The following is a 14,097-nucleotide window of genomic DNA, read 5'->3' as shown; positions in this document are numbered from 1 at the left end:
TGTTAATATATTATGTCTCGGGTTCATTAATTCTAGATTAAAAAAAGATGAGATTTTACATCACTGAAAACAAAAATATGGAAATAAATTAATTAATCCTTGCTTTTTTGCTCAATTATTGTTTGAATTAGTCTGAAATACACAGACAAAGATTAAGAGAGATAGAGAGAGTAAATCTGAAGGAAACTACAGTATATATTGTATATGCAGGGTGTCATAGAGTCTATACTGCAGATTCTGTTAGAATGAATGCAGTCTGATGGTAGTTACTCAATACTTACATATATTTATTCATTGCTTTTTACATTAGCATCGTTACAGTCTCTTTTATCTTAGCCAGTCCACCAATAATGTTATTGGTAGGAGGGAAGAAACCAGTAAACCCAGAGGAAACCCATGTAGACACAGAAAATCATGCACAGAAAGGAGGAATATTTGTTATTAGAATTTCTGAATAAAAAAACAGATTTTTCCAGCAGCCTGTTTTCCAGTGTTTTCCACAAATAAAAGAAGAAGAAAAAAATCAGTATACATCACAATATTGGTGGTTTAATATTAATTCAAAACACAAATATTTGCATATTTGTAACCAGACAGAGATACAGCCAGTGCATTGCATTCTAGTATATCTATACTGTAGTATTTGATATATGTTCTGGTTTGACATTGGTGATAAATTCTAATAAAATGATATAAGGAATGTACTGTAGGGATCTCTAATGAGTCATTGTAATATCAACATACATCGATTTTACTTGCACAGTCCGGGTAGCCAGGATCTTTTGGGATTTCACACTGCCCTGCCATTCCATCTCTCCCTGTAGACGACAGAGAAGGACATTCAGTTTGACATTATGACTCCCTAAGAGAACAGTAAAAAATGTTTTTTAAAACTGAACTCCATTAGCTTTAATTAGGCAGGGAAAGGCTAAACCTTATCCCTATCTACCTTTTCAGATCCCTTCCTTTATTATAAAAATGTCACATCTGTGTCCTTCTGCATGCATTACTGTGCATTGACGTGCCAGTGGATACAGTTAAAACCATCCCTGATGACCAAAGTTTATCCCACTGTTTTCTGAGGCCTCAGACAGACAGGGAAACAGGAAATTGGCAACATCTCCTTCCTTGATTAATAAAAATGCTCTGCTCTGTGTGGCACTGGGTCCCGGTTAGCCTAATTAAACGAGCAGGGCTGTTCTTTATTCAACAGGCTGCCAAGCTCCAGTGAGCATGATCACACACAAAGGGATTATGCATCGTTCTGTTTGATTGCTGTAATGATCCCAACAGTGGTAACAATGGGGAAAATATTCTAACAGAGTGCAAAAAAAAAGTAAACTAAAAGAATGACTACATACACACAGCAAATACGTATGGGGTATTTGATCAACAGAAAACTACACCATTAAAAGCTGCTGGAGAAAAACAAATGTTAGTGTAGCGATTACAACAAGAAGAAACGGCAATCGTGTTAAAGCTAAAGTTATAAGTTTAAACTTGGGAGGAAGGAAGTATAAGCTTCGAGTATTGGGACATTCAGGATTGGTAAACATTTGCTTATAAACTAATCTAAATTATAAAGGTCAATTAATGTGGATTAGGTCTTACAATGGTGCATGAATTAGTATAGACACCTGTGGCAGGATATTTACTCTTCTGCAGGATCTGCTCCACACGCACAGCCATTTCTGACACATTCTGAGCAATTGCTTGAATCCGTTCCACTAATCCCATAGGCTGAAACCTAGACACACACAAAAACACAGGCAAAAGCTTCTTCACTATATGAAATGATGCTCAGCTTTTTTGCACAATCACTCATTCAGAGAAGCAACTATACATTCGTGCACACGAAAAAATGTTGTATGAACAACCCTTAAATCCTTGATTTACATGCCACATAGGACACATGCCCCAAATTACCCTCATATACATCCAGTTTACCTGAAGCATGCTCTAATACCCTGATATATCTGGATATGATCTAGATGATCTGAAGGATGATCTGAGAATTAAAAGGGCTGTCTTAAGTCTGAGAAAATCAGTAAAAGTATAAAAGAATATCGTTAATTGAGATTTAGGCTTGTTTTAAACAAATAAAAGAATCTGTGGTGAATCTGAAATGACTACTTGTTTATAAAGCTAGTTAAGGAAATTATCAGGTAGAAAACTTATAGCTGATTAATTGTTAATTGATAATTAGCTATTATCAGCTTATCTGATATTTTTATTTTATTTATTTTATGTATAAACAAATTAATTATTTTATCACTGTATGTCTGATATAAATTTATTTTAGGACATTTGGCTTTCGGTTGAGACATTTTTTTTAATCTTACACAGAATTCTAGTGCTTGAACATAACAAATTCGGAACTTGAAATGTTTATGAACAAGTACTTGAGAGTAGCAATGAGTTAGGTCACTATGTAATAAATAAAAAATACTTAAGAAAAACAACAAAAATAAAACAAAATAGTAATAATAATAATAATAATAATAATAATAATAATAATAATAATAATAATAATAAATAAAATAAAATACATTACTACACACATTTAGGGCAATGGTGGCTGTACCCAGAGGTGGTAAGCCAGTTAAAAGAAAGCATATTGCAGATTTATAGGAACCCAGTGTGGGACTTCTCTCTTGTACAGGGGATCTCTGAACACTGCCTTTTGACTAGAGCTCCACTGAATTGCACTATGTTCAAGGCTTCAAAGGAGCTTTACAGTACTTGCAGGCTGTGCTGTCCACTCAACATTAATTAATAATCAGTGCCGTATTGTATTGAGATTTCTGATCATTTGATTCACTAATTGCGTGTATTGTAGAACACCCAGAGACTTTGGTCTTTATTTTTATGAAATTCTAGGAGGAAGCCGAGCTTCCAATGTAGTCTTAAAGCAAGCGCCTTTTTTATGTTAACCATGATAAATCGTATCACTACAATTCACCCTTTTATAACAAGGCATACCAATGTGCTCAGAAAGAACCAATCACATTCAAACTAATATTCAAAAGTTAAAATGATCTTTTAATATCACGTTAAAAGAGGAAAAAATATCTTCATTTAGTTTCATTTTGTACATTACAAAAACCTACAGTTTGTAAGCAGGGGTGTGTAAACTTTTATTTCCACTCTAGTTGTGAACACCTGCTATAATGAAACAATACAAGCAGAAGCAAATGTCCTTTTGTACTGATTTACCTGTCACGCTCACAGTCATGCAGATATTCAGTACTTTTAGTGATTTTATATTAATTTATATTGATTAACTGACATTTTAGACAACAATATTTTTTCTCACAGACTGACTGACAGCTCAAAGTAAGTGAACAGTTTCATTTTTATGAAACTGAGGTTTATGTAGAGAATACAAATACAAGGAATGATGCAAACAGTGAAAGAGAACTAAAGCTATGCTTAATTTTATCACTGCAAGTCATCAGTGACTTGGTTGCCATAGCGATAATGGTTATCACTGGGTGGTGCAACTAGCATTCCACTTAACAACAAAAGGAAGATCAATTTCACCTGTGTGTACAGTATATGCATCATATCATACAAGAAGAAGGAGAAGTAGTGTGTGCTCTTTGCCACAGATCCCCTGCATTGCACTGTCTTCAGTCCCATTGGGAGTCGCTGCACCAAAATCATACATAAAGTTAAACTTTTCTCTTGTCGCTGGACGCGACCACATCTAGTCGCCAACGGTTGCTGTCACTCATGATGCTGGAGGTCACCAGCTCTCGTTGAAAATGAACAATCTTTTCGTTGCTTTGTTTCTATGAATTGCCGTACAGTAAATGTTGTATAATGTTACCTAATGCTACAAATAATGTCAATAAAGGAAACGTTAATGTCAAGTGTTATCCAATAACTATTCATTATTTTGTTAAGATGTCAATTATTGATCTATTACAATGATTTAAATAAATAAAATTTATCTATATTTTACTACCTATGCTGTAATACAAAGCCACAAAGCCCAAAAGAGCGCTGAGGTTCAGGCATCCGACTGATGCATGCTGCCCTGAACTCATATGACATCATGAAGCCTCTCAACCCCTGGTACGAGGGTTTCTGTCACCATGGAGACTATTGGGAAAAAAATGCTAATTCTGAGTAGATTTTAAGCAAGACTTCCACATCACACTCACACACACACACACACACACACACATTGTACCTCTCAAGAGTAGAGCTGAGCTCCTCCAGGCTGTGGCTTTTGCTGCTGTTGCTGAGTTTTGCTAGGGTGTCAATTCTCTTCAAAATAATCTCCAACATGTCACTGATTTTCCTCAGGACTCCACGAGACTCTGGCCCTCCTAGTACTGTCACAAACACACACACACACACACACACACACACACACACACACACACACACACACACACACACACACACACACACACACACACACACACACCAAAGAGAAGGATGTGGGAGAGAAAAAACACAGATATAAATTCATCCTGATATAATTGTAAGTCCATATAAACGTTTCCCATGATACATTGCTATGCAATCCAATATTTTTTTTGTATTGCATTAATTACATTGCATTATTAAAAGTTTCAGTAGCTAACAAGCATTAATTACTATGTTCACTGTTCTCTCTATCTCTCTGCACAAACATGCAGTGTGTCACAACAGATTATTATTATTATTATTATTATTATTATTATTATTATTATTATTATTATGACCAAAATGCACTACAACTACCAAAACACCACAAACACTACAAACACGTCAGTGATTTAAATCAGTGTTGTAAGACAGCACCCCCTCTTGGTGGTGATTGATTAAATCCTGTAATAAAACACATTCGGTTCAAGCCCCCTCATGCAAAATATTTTTTGATTAATCAAAATACTATTTTTTTACAATAAGAAACTGATTAAAAGGAATTAAAAGAAGTTCACGAAGTATGCGGATTACACTATTGCAAAATATCATGCAAACGTTTTCACAATTAGCAAACGGGGTGCAAAAGATATTGAGATGTAATTTGTGCTGACGTTTGCTAGGCATGTGCATGCTATCTAAGTGAACACCGTGACTATCTGATCACAATGACAAACACTTTACACTAAACAACCGGAGGCAGTACGACAAATGAATTACATAATATGTATTGATGACACCAGGCTACAATCCCAGAGTTCAGTTGCACACATGGACTCTTACGTGTCCTGCACATTGCTGTTCTCATCTCTACAGACTTCTGTACATGTGGATCTGCATGGTAGGTGTGAGATGCACCAGAAAAACACAGCCGTTACATGATATTCTGAACTTGTGTCAGCACCTCAGTGAAAAGTGATCTTAAATCCAGCAATCTATCCTCATCATGGTTATTAAAAGTTAAAAGCAACTGGGGAATTTTATGTTGTTTTAAATTTATGTCTATTCTGTACAGATTTAAAAGGTGCTTAAAGGTAACGTATGCAAGAAAATACACAGAAAGTGGCGTTAGAAAAGAGACTTTACACACACACACACACACACAGTCTTAATCTTTTCACAGTATACAATATGTATTAAATTATTATTGTAGTTTCATTCATGTCTTTCAAGCCTATTGTTCTTTTGTACATGATCATATTATTCCTCATTGTTTTTTTGTTTTCTTTTTATTTTTCATTTACATTGTCTCATGTATTTACGCTACATCACATTGCAGTTGTTAGAAAAGTGAAAAATGCTAACTGCTTTATAATTCTTAGAGGCACGCAGGTAATGAGTGAAGCACCTGCATATAGATTAACTTTCCCTATAACTGTCCTTGTTAGAAAATAAAACTCCTTCAGTAAGAATAAGCAAAACACAGTGAAAACAAAACTTTGATGAGCTTGAGTGTTTTTTCTTATCTATTTGTAAATTGTAAAAAAGCAAATGTAGAATAAAAATCCAGCAGTACACAGGTTGCATTTTAACACAAGGGCATTTATACATTTGCTCTAAAATCTTCAAGCACAAGGGGGCACGGACTTAATGGCACCATTGGGGCTGAGGGTTTAATTAAAACCCAGCTAAGCCCTGTGTGCACGGTGTTTGCATGTTCTCCCAGTTTCCTCCAGGTACTCTAATTTCCTCTCTGATTCCAAAGACTGTTGAAGGCTGATTGGCATCTCTAGTTTGTCCATAGTATGTGAATGGATGTGTGAGAGTGTGTGTAATGGGTTGCCACCACATCTAACGGTGTCCCCTGGGATAGACTCAGTTTCCCTGTGACCCTGTGTAAGATAAGCAGTACAGAAAATGGACGGATTTATGGATGAATGGATGGATGGATGGATGGATGGATGGATATCAAAGGCAAACCTTTGTCTGAACAATTTAAGCACAGCTTCTCGCATATCTCTCCTTAACAGGAGGAAGCTTGCATAATCAACAGAATAGACAGACAATACTGTATATAGCCTAAATAAATAAATAAATAAATAAATAAATAAAAGCAGAGAGACAAATGAGGGAGCAGTCTAGGTTTTTTCAGATCCTCTCAGGCTCCAATTTGCTGTGAGCTAAGCAGCTACGGCACAAAGCAAAGAGTCGACGATGTTTCACCTGGCCAATTAAACAGCACCCAGACAGAGTTTGCAGTTCACAAAGTCTCCCCACCACATGCCTCATAAATCGTCTGCTTTGAAGGTATTGTCTTGTCAGAGTAGTAAAGGCTTGGGACTTTTTGAACTTCAGACAGCGAGCGATTTCTGAGGACCTGCAATTGCCTGGAATAAAAAGAGCTTCCTCTGCTGCTCCATCTTTCAAATAGCTTGCGTTTAGACCCAGTCAATTTGTGCTTGAAAAACTGCCCTTTATATAAACCTGTGATAGATAAAAGGAGGTCTGTTGTGTGGTGCGCTTTGATATAGGCATCAAATTCCTATCAAAGTCCTTATTATGTTTTTACAGTTAACCTGAATATAATATCTGAGTAAAGACATTCTGGACAAGTGGTAAGCATACCAATGTTATTGATTCCTCTGGATCAAAAATCGTATACATTTTTATGGTCTTTTTTTTCTGTTTAACAGAAACCACATACTTTCGCTGTGAGTCTGATAGTGAGACTGTACCTAATGTGTCTCCCATTACCTCTCATTATGTGAGAGAATGAGCATCGCAAGCAATGGCTGTTTTTTTTAGATGTATTTCAAGATGTATTTTGAACAATTCTTAATACGCAAATAAGAATAATTAAATACATGACTGTTTAATGATGAATTATTATGCATTCTTCAGATTCGGTTGAGTTTTTCATTTGTCTCAAATTTTTAACTTCCCCCAAAGCAGCTTGATTAGGTTAAGGTCAGATAATAAACAAGGTTGTGCCTTTATACTGTAGATAGATATATATCCAAATATCCATTGCTAGATGTTTAAAGCAAACATTTCAAACATTTTCTAAAAATGGCAAAAGGATGTAGAGGGACTCAGCACACAGCACTCAGCACCCAGCACTCAGGTGCTAAATTCTGTGCATCACAAGTAGTAAAAAAGTCATATAATAGATAGTATATCTGTGGTCAGTTCACACATTCCCAGCACATTCCCATTCTGTTGTTAGAGAAGCCTTGAATATCCAGCAAGTTTCTGTGCCCCGCTTGTTGAGACAAGGGCACTTCTCTGTCAGCGACCACTTGGGAACAGCCGAAGGCTGATCAGACACTTCTGAAAAGCTTGTAGTTACAGGAAGCACAGGAGGATTACTGTTGTGGCTGCTGGCAAAAATCAAAGCATCATCATCAAGGACCACTAGCAAAAGTAACACCATGAAGGGTTATGAGTTGCAAGCATAATGATGTTGAGCTGATAGAATGGCTAACATTCTCAGTGGGCCATGCCAATAAATTGTGAGGCCTGTCTCAATATTAGCTCTTTTCTGAGTTCACCATGACCCAATACTGCAATGTGTGCCAGGAGGGTGGACATAACCATAATGGCCTTATAAACAAGACACTCATCTTGATATAGCAGTAAGGGGTTTCCTTGGTAGACAAGCTTCAAAAAGCATATGTGTTCTCCAGAAAAGGGAACATGACAATATGTGTCATGTGAAACCACTGACTTAAAAGAGACCCGTGGTTTCATGATGAATTACATCTGACAGCCTTGGCATATAAAAGTGGGGGATGTTTAAGGAACCGATTCGCCCACCTAAAGCCTAAGATGGAAACGGTTATCCTTATATGGTCCAGGTTTCAATCATGCCTCTGCCTCATGTGCGAACAATCCTTGTGGTTCACGATCATAACGTTGATGGGAGTTTTGATGCCTTGAGCTAAATATGAGTAAGTGACCAGAAACAGCTCAATGTCTCGTGTCGTTTGTTTCGATTTTTTTTTTAACATCCAGTTTTAATCTCATGTGGGAGATTAGAGAACTACAGTTGTTTGGGGATATGCTTTCCGTGTGCCTTCTTATGGTCTTATCGCTAGTAGTTTCTTCTATCTGTGCAATCTCAAGATGCCAGACCTAGATCAGACTAGACTGGTTCACATATTTTATTGTGGCTGTAATGATCGAAAGATTGGAGTCTTCCCACACACACACACACACACACACACACACACACACACACACACACACACACACACACACACACACATGAGCATGGGAGGAATACAATTCAGGATTTGCAAATGGTCTACTTGATAGCTGCAGGATTTCCACCGACCAACTTTAATGCTTTTAAATATGCATTGTTCTCAAAATAAATCAGAAGAAATAGAGGCTGATGTCAGATGTTTGCATTCAGAGACTATTATGTGTGCTTATATTGAAACATGGCAGATCCTAGTAAGGTCTTGCAAACCAATCTGGGGTGGTTCACTGCAGCTTTACATTATTGAGTTTGTTCTTACCACCTGCAAAGAAAATTTCCCTAGCTGTTTTTATACTTATGGTGTGTTCACCGTCTGCCTAACATTTCTTTACTATTCAAATGTTAACACACTGAATTTAATCTTTCATAATGCACACATTGTTAACGATAGATGATCCAGACAGATAGATGAACCAATGAACAAAATTTCAAAAAGATAAAATCTGGCTTGAGTAATACTTAGTCTACAAAAAAAAAAAAAAAAAAAAAAAAAAAAAATATTTTAGACGTTTGAATTTGATGTGGTTTTGACCTGTATTGATTAATACCAAAAACTAATCAGTTCATCCATCCATCTAGTTTCTGTAGCACGTATCTGACACAGAGACATGGAGAGCCTGGAGCCTATCCCAGGGCACAGAGACACCCTGGGCAGGGTGTCAATTGGCAGAAATGCCAATCTGCCTACAACACATGTCTCTAGACTAGGGAAGGAAAATTGGGAAACTCCCAAAGCAGAGGCTGAACAAAGGAGGGGCAGGAATCAAACCCCCAACCCCAGAGATGAGAGGCAAAATTGCTAAGCTCAGCTTATTAGTAAACATGTCAATAAGTTCATCTGCTTATTATAATGACTATTCAATTCCTTTGGTCTTCAGACTTTTGACTTCCTGTGTGTTGGTGCTGCTAGCCAGTTTATATTCTGGTACCACTTATAATGGCGTACAAATCTTAAGATGTGGTATTAATAGTAATAGTAGTTCCGAAGTCATTGTATTCGTAAATAAAGATGAAACTCTCAAGGTTAACACACACCTTGACTCTAGGGGTCTAAAGACACAAAATAAAGTCAGAAATCTTGGTGTAATTTCAGAGTCTGACCTTAATTTCAGTAGTCATGTGAAAGCAATAAGCAAATCAGCTTACTACCATCTCAGAAATATAGCCAGAATTAGATGTTTTGTCTCAAGACAGGACTTAGAGAAACTTGTTCATGCTTTCATCACCAGCAGGGTGGATTATTGCAATGGACTCCTTACTGTGATCCCCAAAAAGACCATTAGACAGCTGCAGCTCATACAGAACGCTGCTGCCAGAATTCTGACCAGAACCAAAAAATCTGAGCACATCTCTCCAGTCCTCAGGTCCTTACACTGGTTTCCAGTTACATTTAGAATAGATTTTACAGTATTGTTACTGGTTTATAAATCACTTCATGGCTTAGGACCGGAATACATTACAGATATGCTAACTGAATATAAACCAAGCAGACTACTCAGATCATTAGGATCAGGTCAGTTAGAGATACCAAGGGTTCACTCAAAACAAGGTGCGTCAGCATTTAGTTATTATGCCACCTATAGCTGGAATCAGCTTCCAGAAGAGATCAGATGTGCTTCAACAGTAGACACTTTTAAATCAAGATTAAAAACACATCTGTTTAACTCTGCATTTACTGAATGATCACTGTGCTGCTTCACACTGACTGCACTTTTTATCCAAATCACTTTTACTTCTGTTTTATTCTTTTTAACATATTTTAAACTGTTTTTATTAAAATCACATTTATTTATTTATTTATTTATTTATTTATTTATTGTTCTTTGTTTTTATTATGATTTTATCTGTGTCTCTTATTTTTACATATATATTTTTTTCTCTCTTATAAATTGTTTACTGATTTCTATGTAAAGCACTTTGAATGACATCTGTGTATGAAATGTGCTATACAAATAAACTTGCCTTGCCTTGCCTTGCCTAATAAAACAAAATAAATTATTTAAAATTAAGTAATCGATAACTAACAAACAACCCGAAGTAAAAAAAAAAAATCTTATAAGTTATATTATGGTGCTGCTCAGCTCAGTTCAGCTGTATCAATCATCCACCTCTAGACTTGTTTCACTATAATACTAACATACTGTACAATAGTCTACATAATATAACACAGTACTTACACTATACTATATTCTCATGCATGAACTCTTATACACAGAACCGCTGTGGCCAACTCACGCCTCACTATATGAGTTAATTCACCCAAAACAACTGAGATCATTAAACAGCAATCAAGAAATCACATGTAAGCCTACTGATCCCTTTAGAAATCAACCATCAACAATACAGTCAAACAGGCTACAAAACCCTGCTTCAGCAGCTTTACAAAAACACCCAGAGACAGCCTTGTGGCAGAGCTCCAATGTGGTATTTTGACTTTAATCTGATTAGATTGTCTATTGATCTGAAAAAATAAAAAGCACAATACAGGACAATATTTCAAATCTCTATAATCTAACTAATGCAGTGCCCTAATTAATGTGACACAGCATAATTAAATATTTACATATTTCATTTCCTGCCACTGGTAATCCTACTTGCTTATCGTTTTAGAGAAAGCCCACAGATCTTGTCACAGGATTTGGGTTGGCTGTATTCTGAAAACGTATGTAGGAGTAGAGGAGAGAGAGGGACAAGATTGTGCTGATATACAGTAGTATTTAGTTTGGCTGCATGTGGTTGCGATTACAGATCTAGGTTTAGTCAGACTTATAACTATATAACAACATATTACGCTTGCTGTGTAAAAAAGAGAGCAGAGAGCACATAATCATATGATGACACTGAAGAAAGCTAAATCTAATGTTAAAGTTAAAATATTACCCAGCAATCAGATAGTGAAATAAATGTCCCTATGTTCTAATGTTTATCCAAACAATACTGCAAACTGTGTAAATTAGGTAATTATCATTAAATGATTAATTATCAGCATGTGGTTATCACTACAGAACAGCATAAGTCTTGCACACCTGTTTTGTTCAACAATAAAGTGGTTTAATGTTCCGTCACTGAACATTCAATGGCTTCGGAAGAAAGGTATTTATGTTAAAACTATAATAATTTCATTAATTATGCCGATGCATATACTCGTGCTCATAAGTTGCTCAAAATCTCCTGGTTACGTGATTGCATTTGACTATATAGTGTAAAGTTATAGAAAGGGAATGATGTATAATCGCACTCTCCAGTATCACCCAGATGAGGATATGTTTCCTGTTGAATCTGGTTTCTATTCAGACTGAATGATGCAGGGAATTAAAAAAAAAAAAAAACACCTTTGACACTTTTTCATTGTAACTTTGAACAAATGTTTTAAACTCATGGTATCTTAAGTATGTAACTTAGTGAGCCAGCATTAATGTATTCAATGTTAGAGATTTAAGCACTTATGTACGTCGCTCTGGATAAGGGCGTCTGCCAAATGCTGTAAATGTAAATGTAAATGGAACAGCAAAGTTTATTGAAGTTTGGCGCCGACCAACAATTCAATTTAATTCAAATTCAATTAAAGTTTCTTTTTATATCGATTTTAACAATAGACATTGTCTCAAAGCAGCTTCTCAAAACATTCATTCATTCATTCATTTTCTACCGCTTATCCGAACTACCTCGGGTCACGGGGAGCCTGTGCCTATCTCAGGCATCATCGGGCATCAAGGCAGGATACACCCTGGACGGAGTCCCAACCCATCGCAGGGCACACACACACACTCTCATTCACTCACGCAATCACACACTAGGGACAATTTTCCAGAGATGCCAATCAACCTACCATGCATGTCTTTGGACCGGGGGAGGAAACCAGAGTACCCGGAGGAAACCCCCGAGGTACGGGGAGAACATGCAAACTCCACACACACAAGGTGGAGGCAGGAATCGAACCCTGACCCTGGAGGTGTGAGGCGAATGTGCTAACCACTAAGCCACCGTGCCCCCCCTTCTCAAAACATAAGAAACGTAATACAAGAAATTGAATACTATACAAAGATTAATATTAGACTCATATTTAAATGTGTTTGTATTTATCCCCAATGAACAAGCCTGAGGTGACTGAGGTGAGGAAAAACTCCCTTGGCTGGAAAAGGTAGAAAACTTGCGAGGAAACAGACTCAAAATAGAACCTCATCCTCATTTGGGTGACACTGAAGCATGTGATTGTAAATATACAGTACAGTGTAGTAAAAATGTTCACTTTAGAGATGTTCATAAGAACCCGTCCTTCTATGCTTCTACATTTCTCATGTCTGGTAGTTACTGTGACTAGAGATGAAAATTGTGTATTGTGTGTTGATTAGGAGGTTGTTGTCCTCAAACACCACATGGAGTTGGCATCTCCTCTTAGAATGTCCGAATACTTCATAAAGTGGAATCCAACTGGAGCTGGTACATCTCTAGATGCACCAGGATCCTCACAGGGTTGGCCTCATCTCACCGAAGGACGTCAGTGACATCCAAGCTTCTTCAAAATTAGGCTCACAATCATGCACCTTATATTTATTCTCATTATCTAAAGCTAAGACCTCGGGTGCGCTTTTTGGTCGTTACAAGCTTTTACTACATTTTCCTCCAGGACAGTTGGAGACTCCATTATCTCTCATTCCTCGAGAACAATGTCACCATTATAATCAAACCTCAGGCACAGAGAATATATAAAAAAAAAAAATGAAGTGTCCTTGGTTCTTATCTTTTCTGAATTTTCCCACTACCCTCTCATTCTCTGCACAAATGTACATTTTCCTTTATTTAACTGTTTATTTGTACTTCCACCGCTGTTATCACGCTTGACTAACTAATCACGTCTGATAAGGCATATTGTAATTATAACTGACATTCTGCATTCTGATTTTATTAAACAATTAATAATTTGGTTATGATTTGAATCCAATCGTTGTTTAACTAATAAACATCACCTTTTGAACATTTCTGACCTACAGTACAGCTACAGAGCCCCAAAATACCAGCACAACCAGGCACAAGAACAGTTTCTTCCCCCAGGCAATCTACCTCATGAACAGTTACATGTTCCCTCATTACGCAATAACAATGTGCAATAACCTCACATTTATTTGTTACCACCTCCATCCTAGTACATCCCTGCATCTCATTCTATTCTATTCTATCATCTATAGCACAACTGTATATACAATTTATATTTATTTTTATTTATTTTTTATATTAATTATATATATTTTTGTTTATATGTATTTACATATATGCATTTATTTATTTACTTATTTATTTTTATTCTCATCTTTTTATTGTCTTTGTGTCGTTGTCTCTGTGTATTGGAAGCTTATGACACAAAACAAATTCCTTTATGTGCAAGCACAATTGGCAATAAAGCTCTTTCTGATTCTGATTCGTTTCGTGTATGAATCTCACCCATGTTGTCTTTTCATCTATTACACATATACAAT

The 14,097-nt window shown here is 36.5% G+C and overlaps 1 protein-coding gene across 2 annotated transcripts in view; it reads right to left on the bottom strand.

Moving 5' to 3' along the window:
• LOC132861437 (alpha-1,6-mannosylglycoprotein 6-beta-N-acetylglucosaminyltransferase B-like) overlaps positions 1-14,097 on the bottom strand; it is an 80,417-nt gene that overhangs the window by 45,863 nt on the left and 20,457 nt on the right. The window contains exons 3-5 of one of the 2 annotated variants that reach the window (XM_060892960.1): positions 4,199-4,343; positions 1,638-1,747; positions 745-818 (exon numbers count right to left, since the gene is read on the bottom strand). In XM_060892960.1, coding sequence (XP_060748943.1) covers positions 745-818; positions 1,638-1,747; positions 4,199-4,343 — 329 coding nt within the window. The remainder of the gene's footprint in view (positions 1-744; positions 819-1,637; positions 1,748-4,198; positions 4,344-14,097) is intronic. The other variant, XM_060892961.1, reaches the window with a different exon arrangement.

The sequence above is a fragment of the Tachysurus vachellii genome, chromosome 18 (assembly GCF_030014155.1).
Source record: "Tachysurus vachellii isolate PV-2020 chromosome 18, HZAU_Pvac_v1, whole genome shotgun sequence".
In the NCBI taxonomy this organism is placed as follows: Eukaryota; Metazoa; Chordata; class Actinopteri; order Siluriformes; family Bagridae; genus Tachysurus; species Tachysurus vachellii.
The sequence above is the reverse complement of the archived record's forward strand: the minus strand, read 5'-3'. Positions and strand labels throughout refer to the sequence as shown.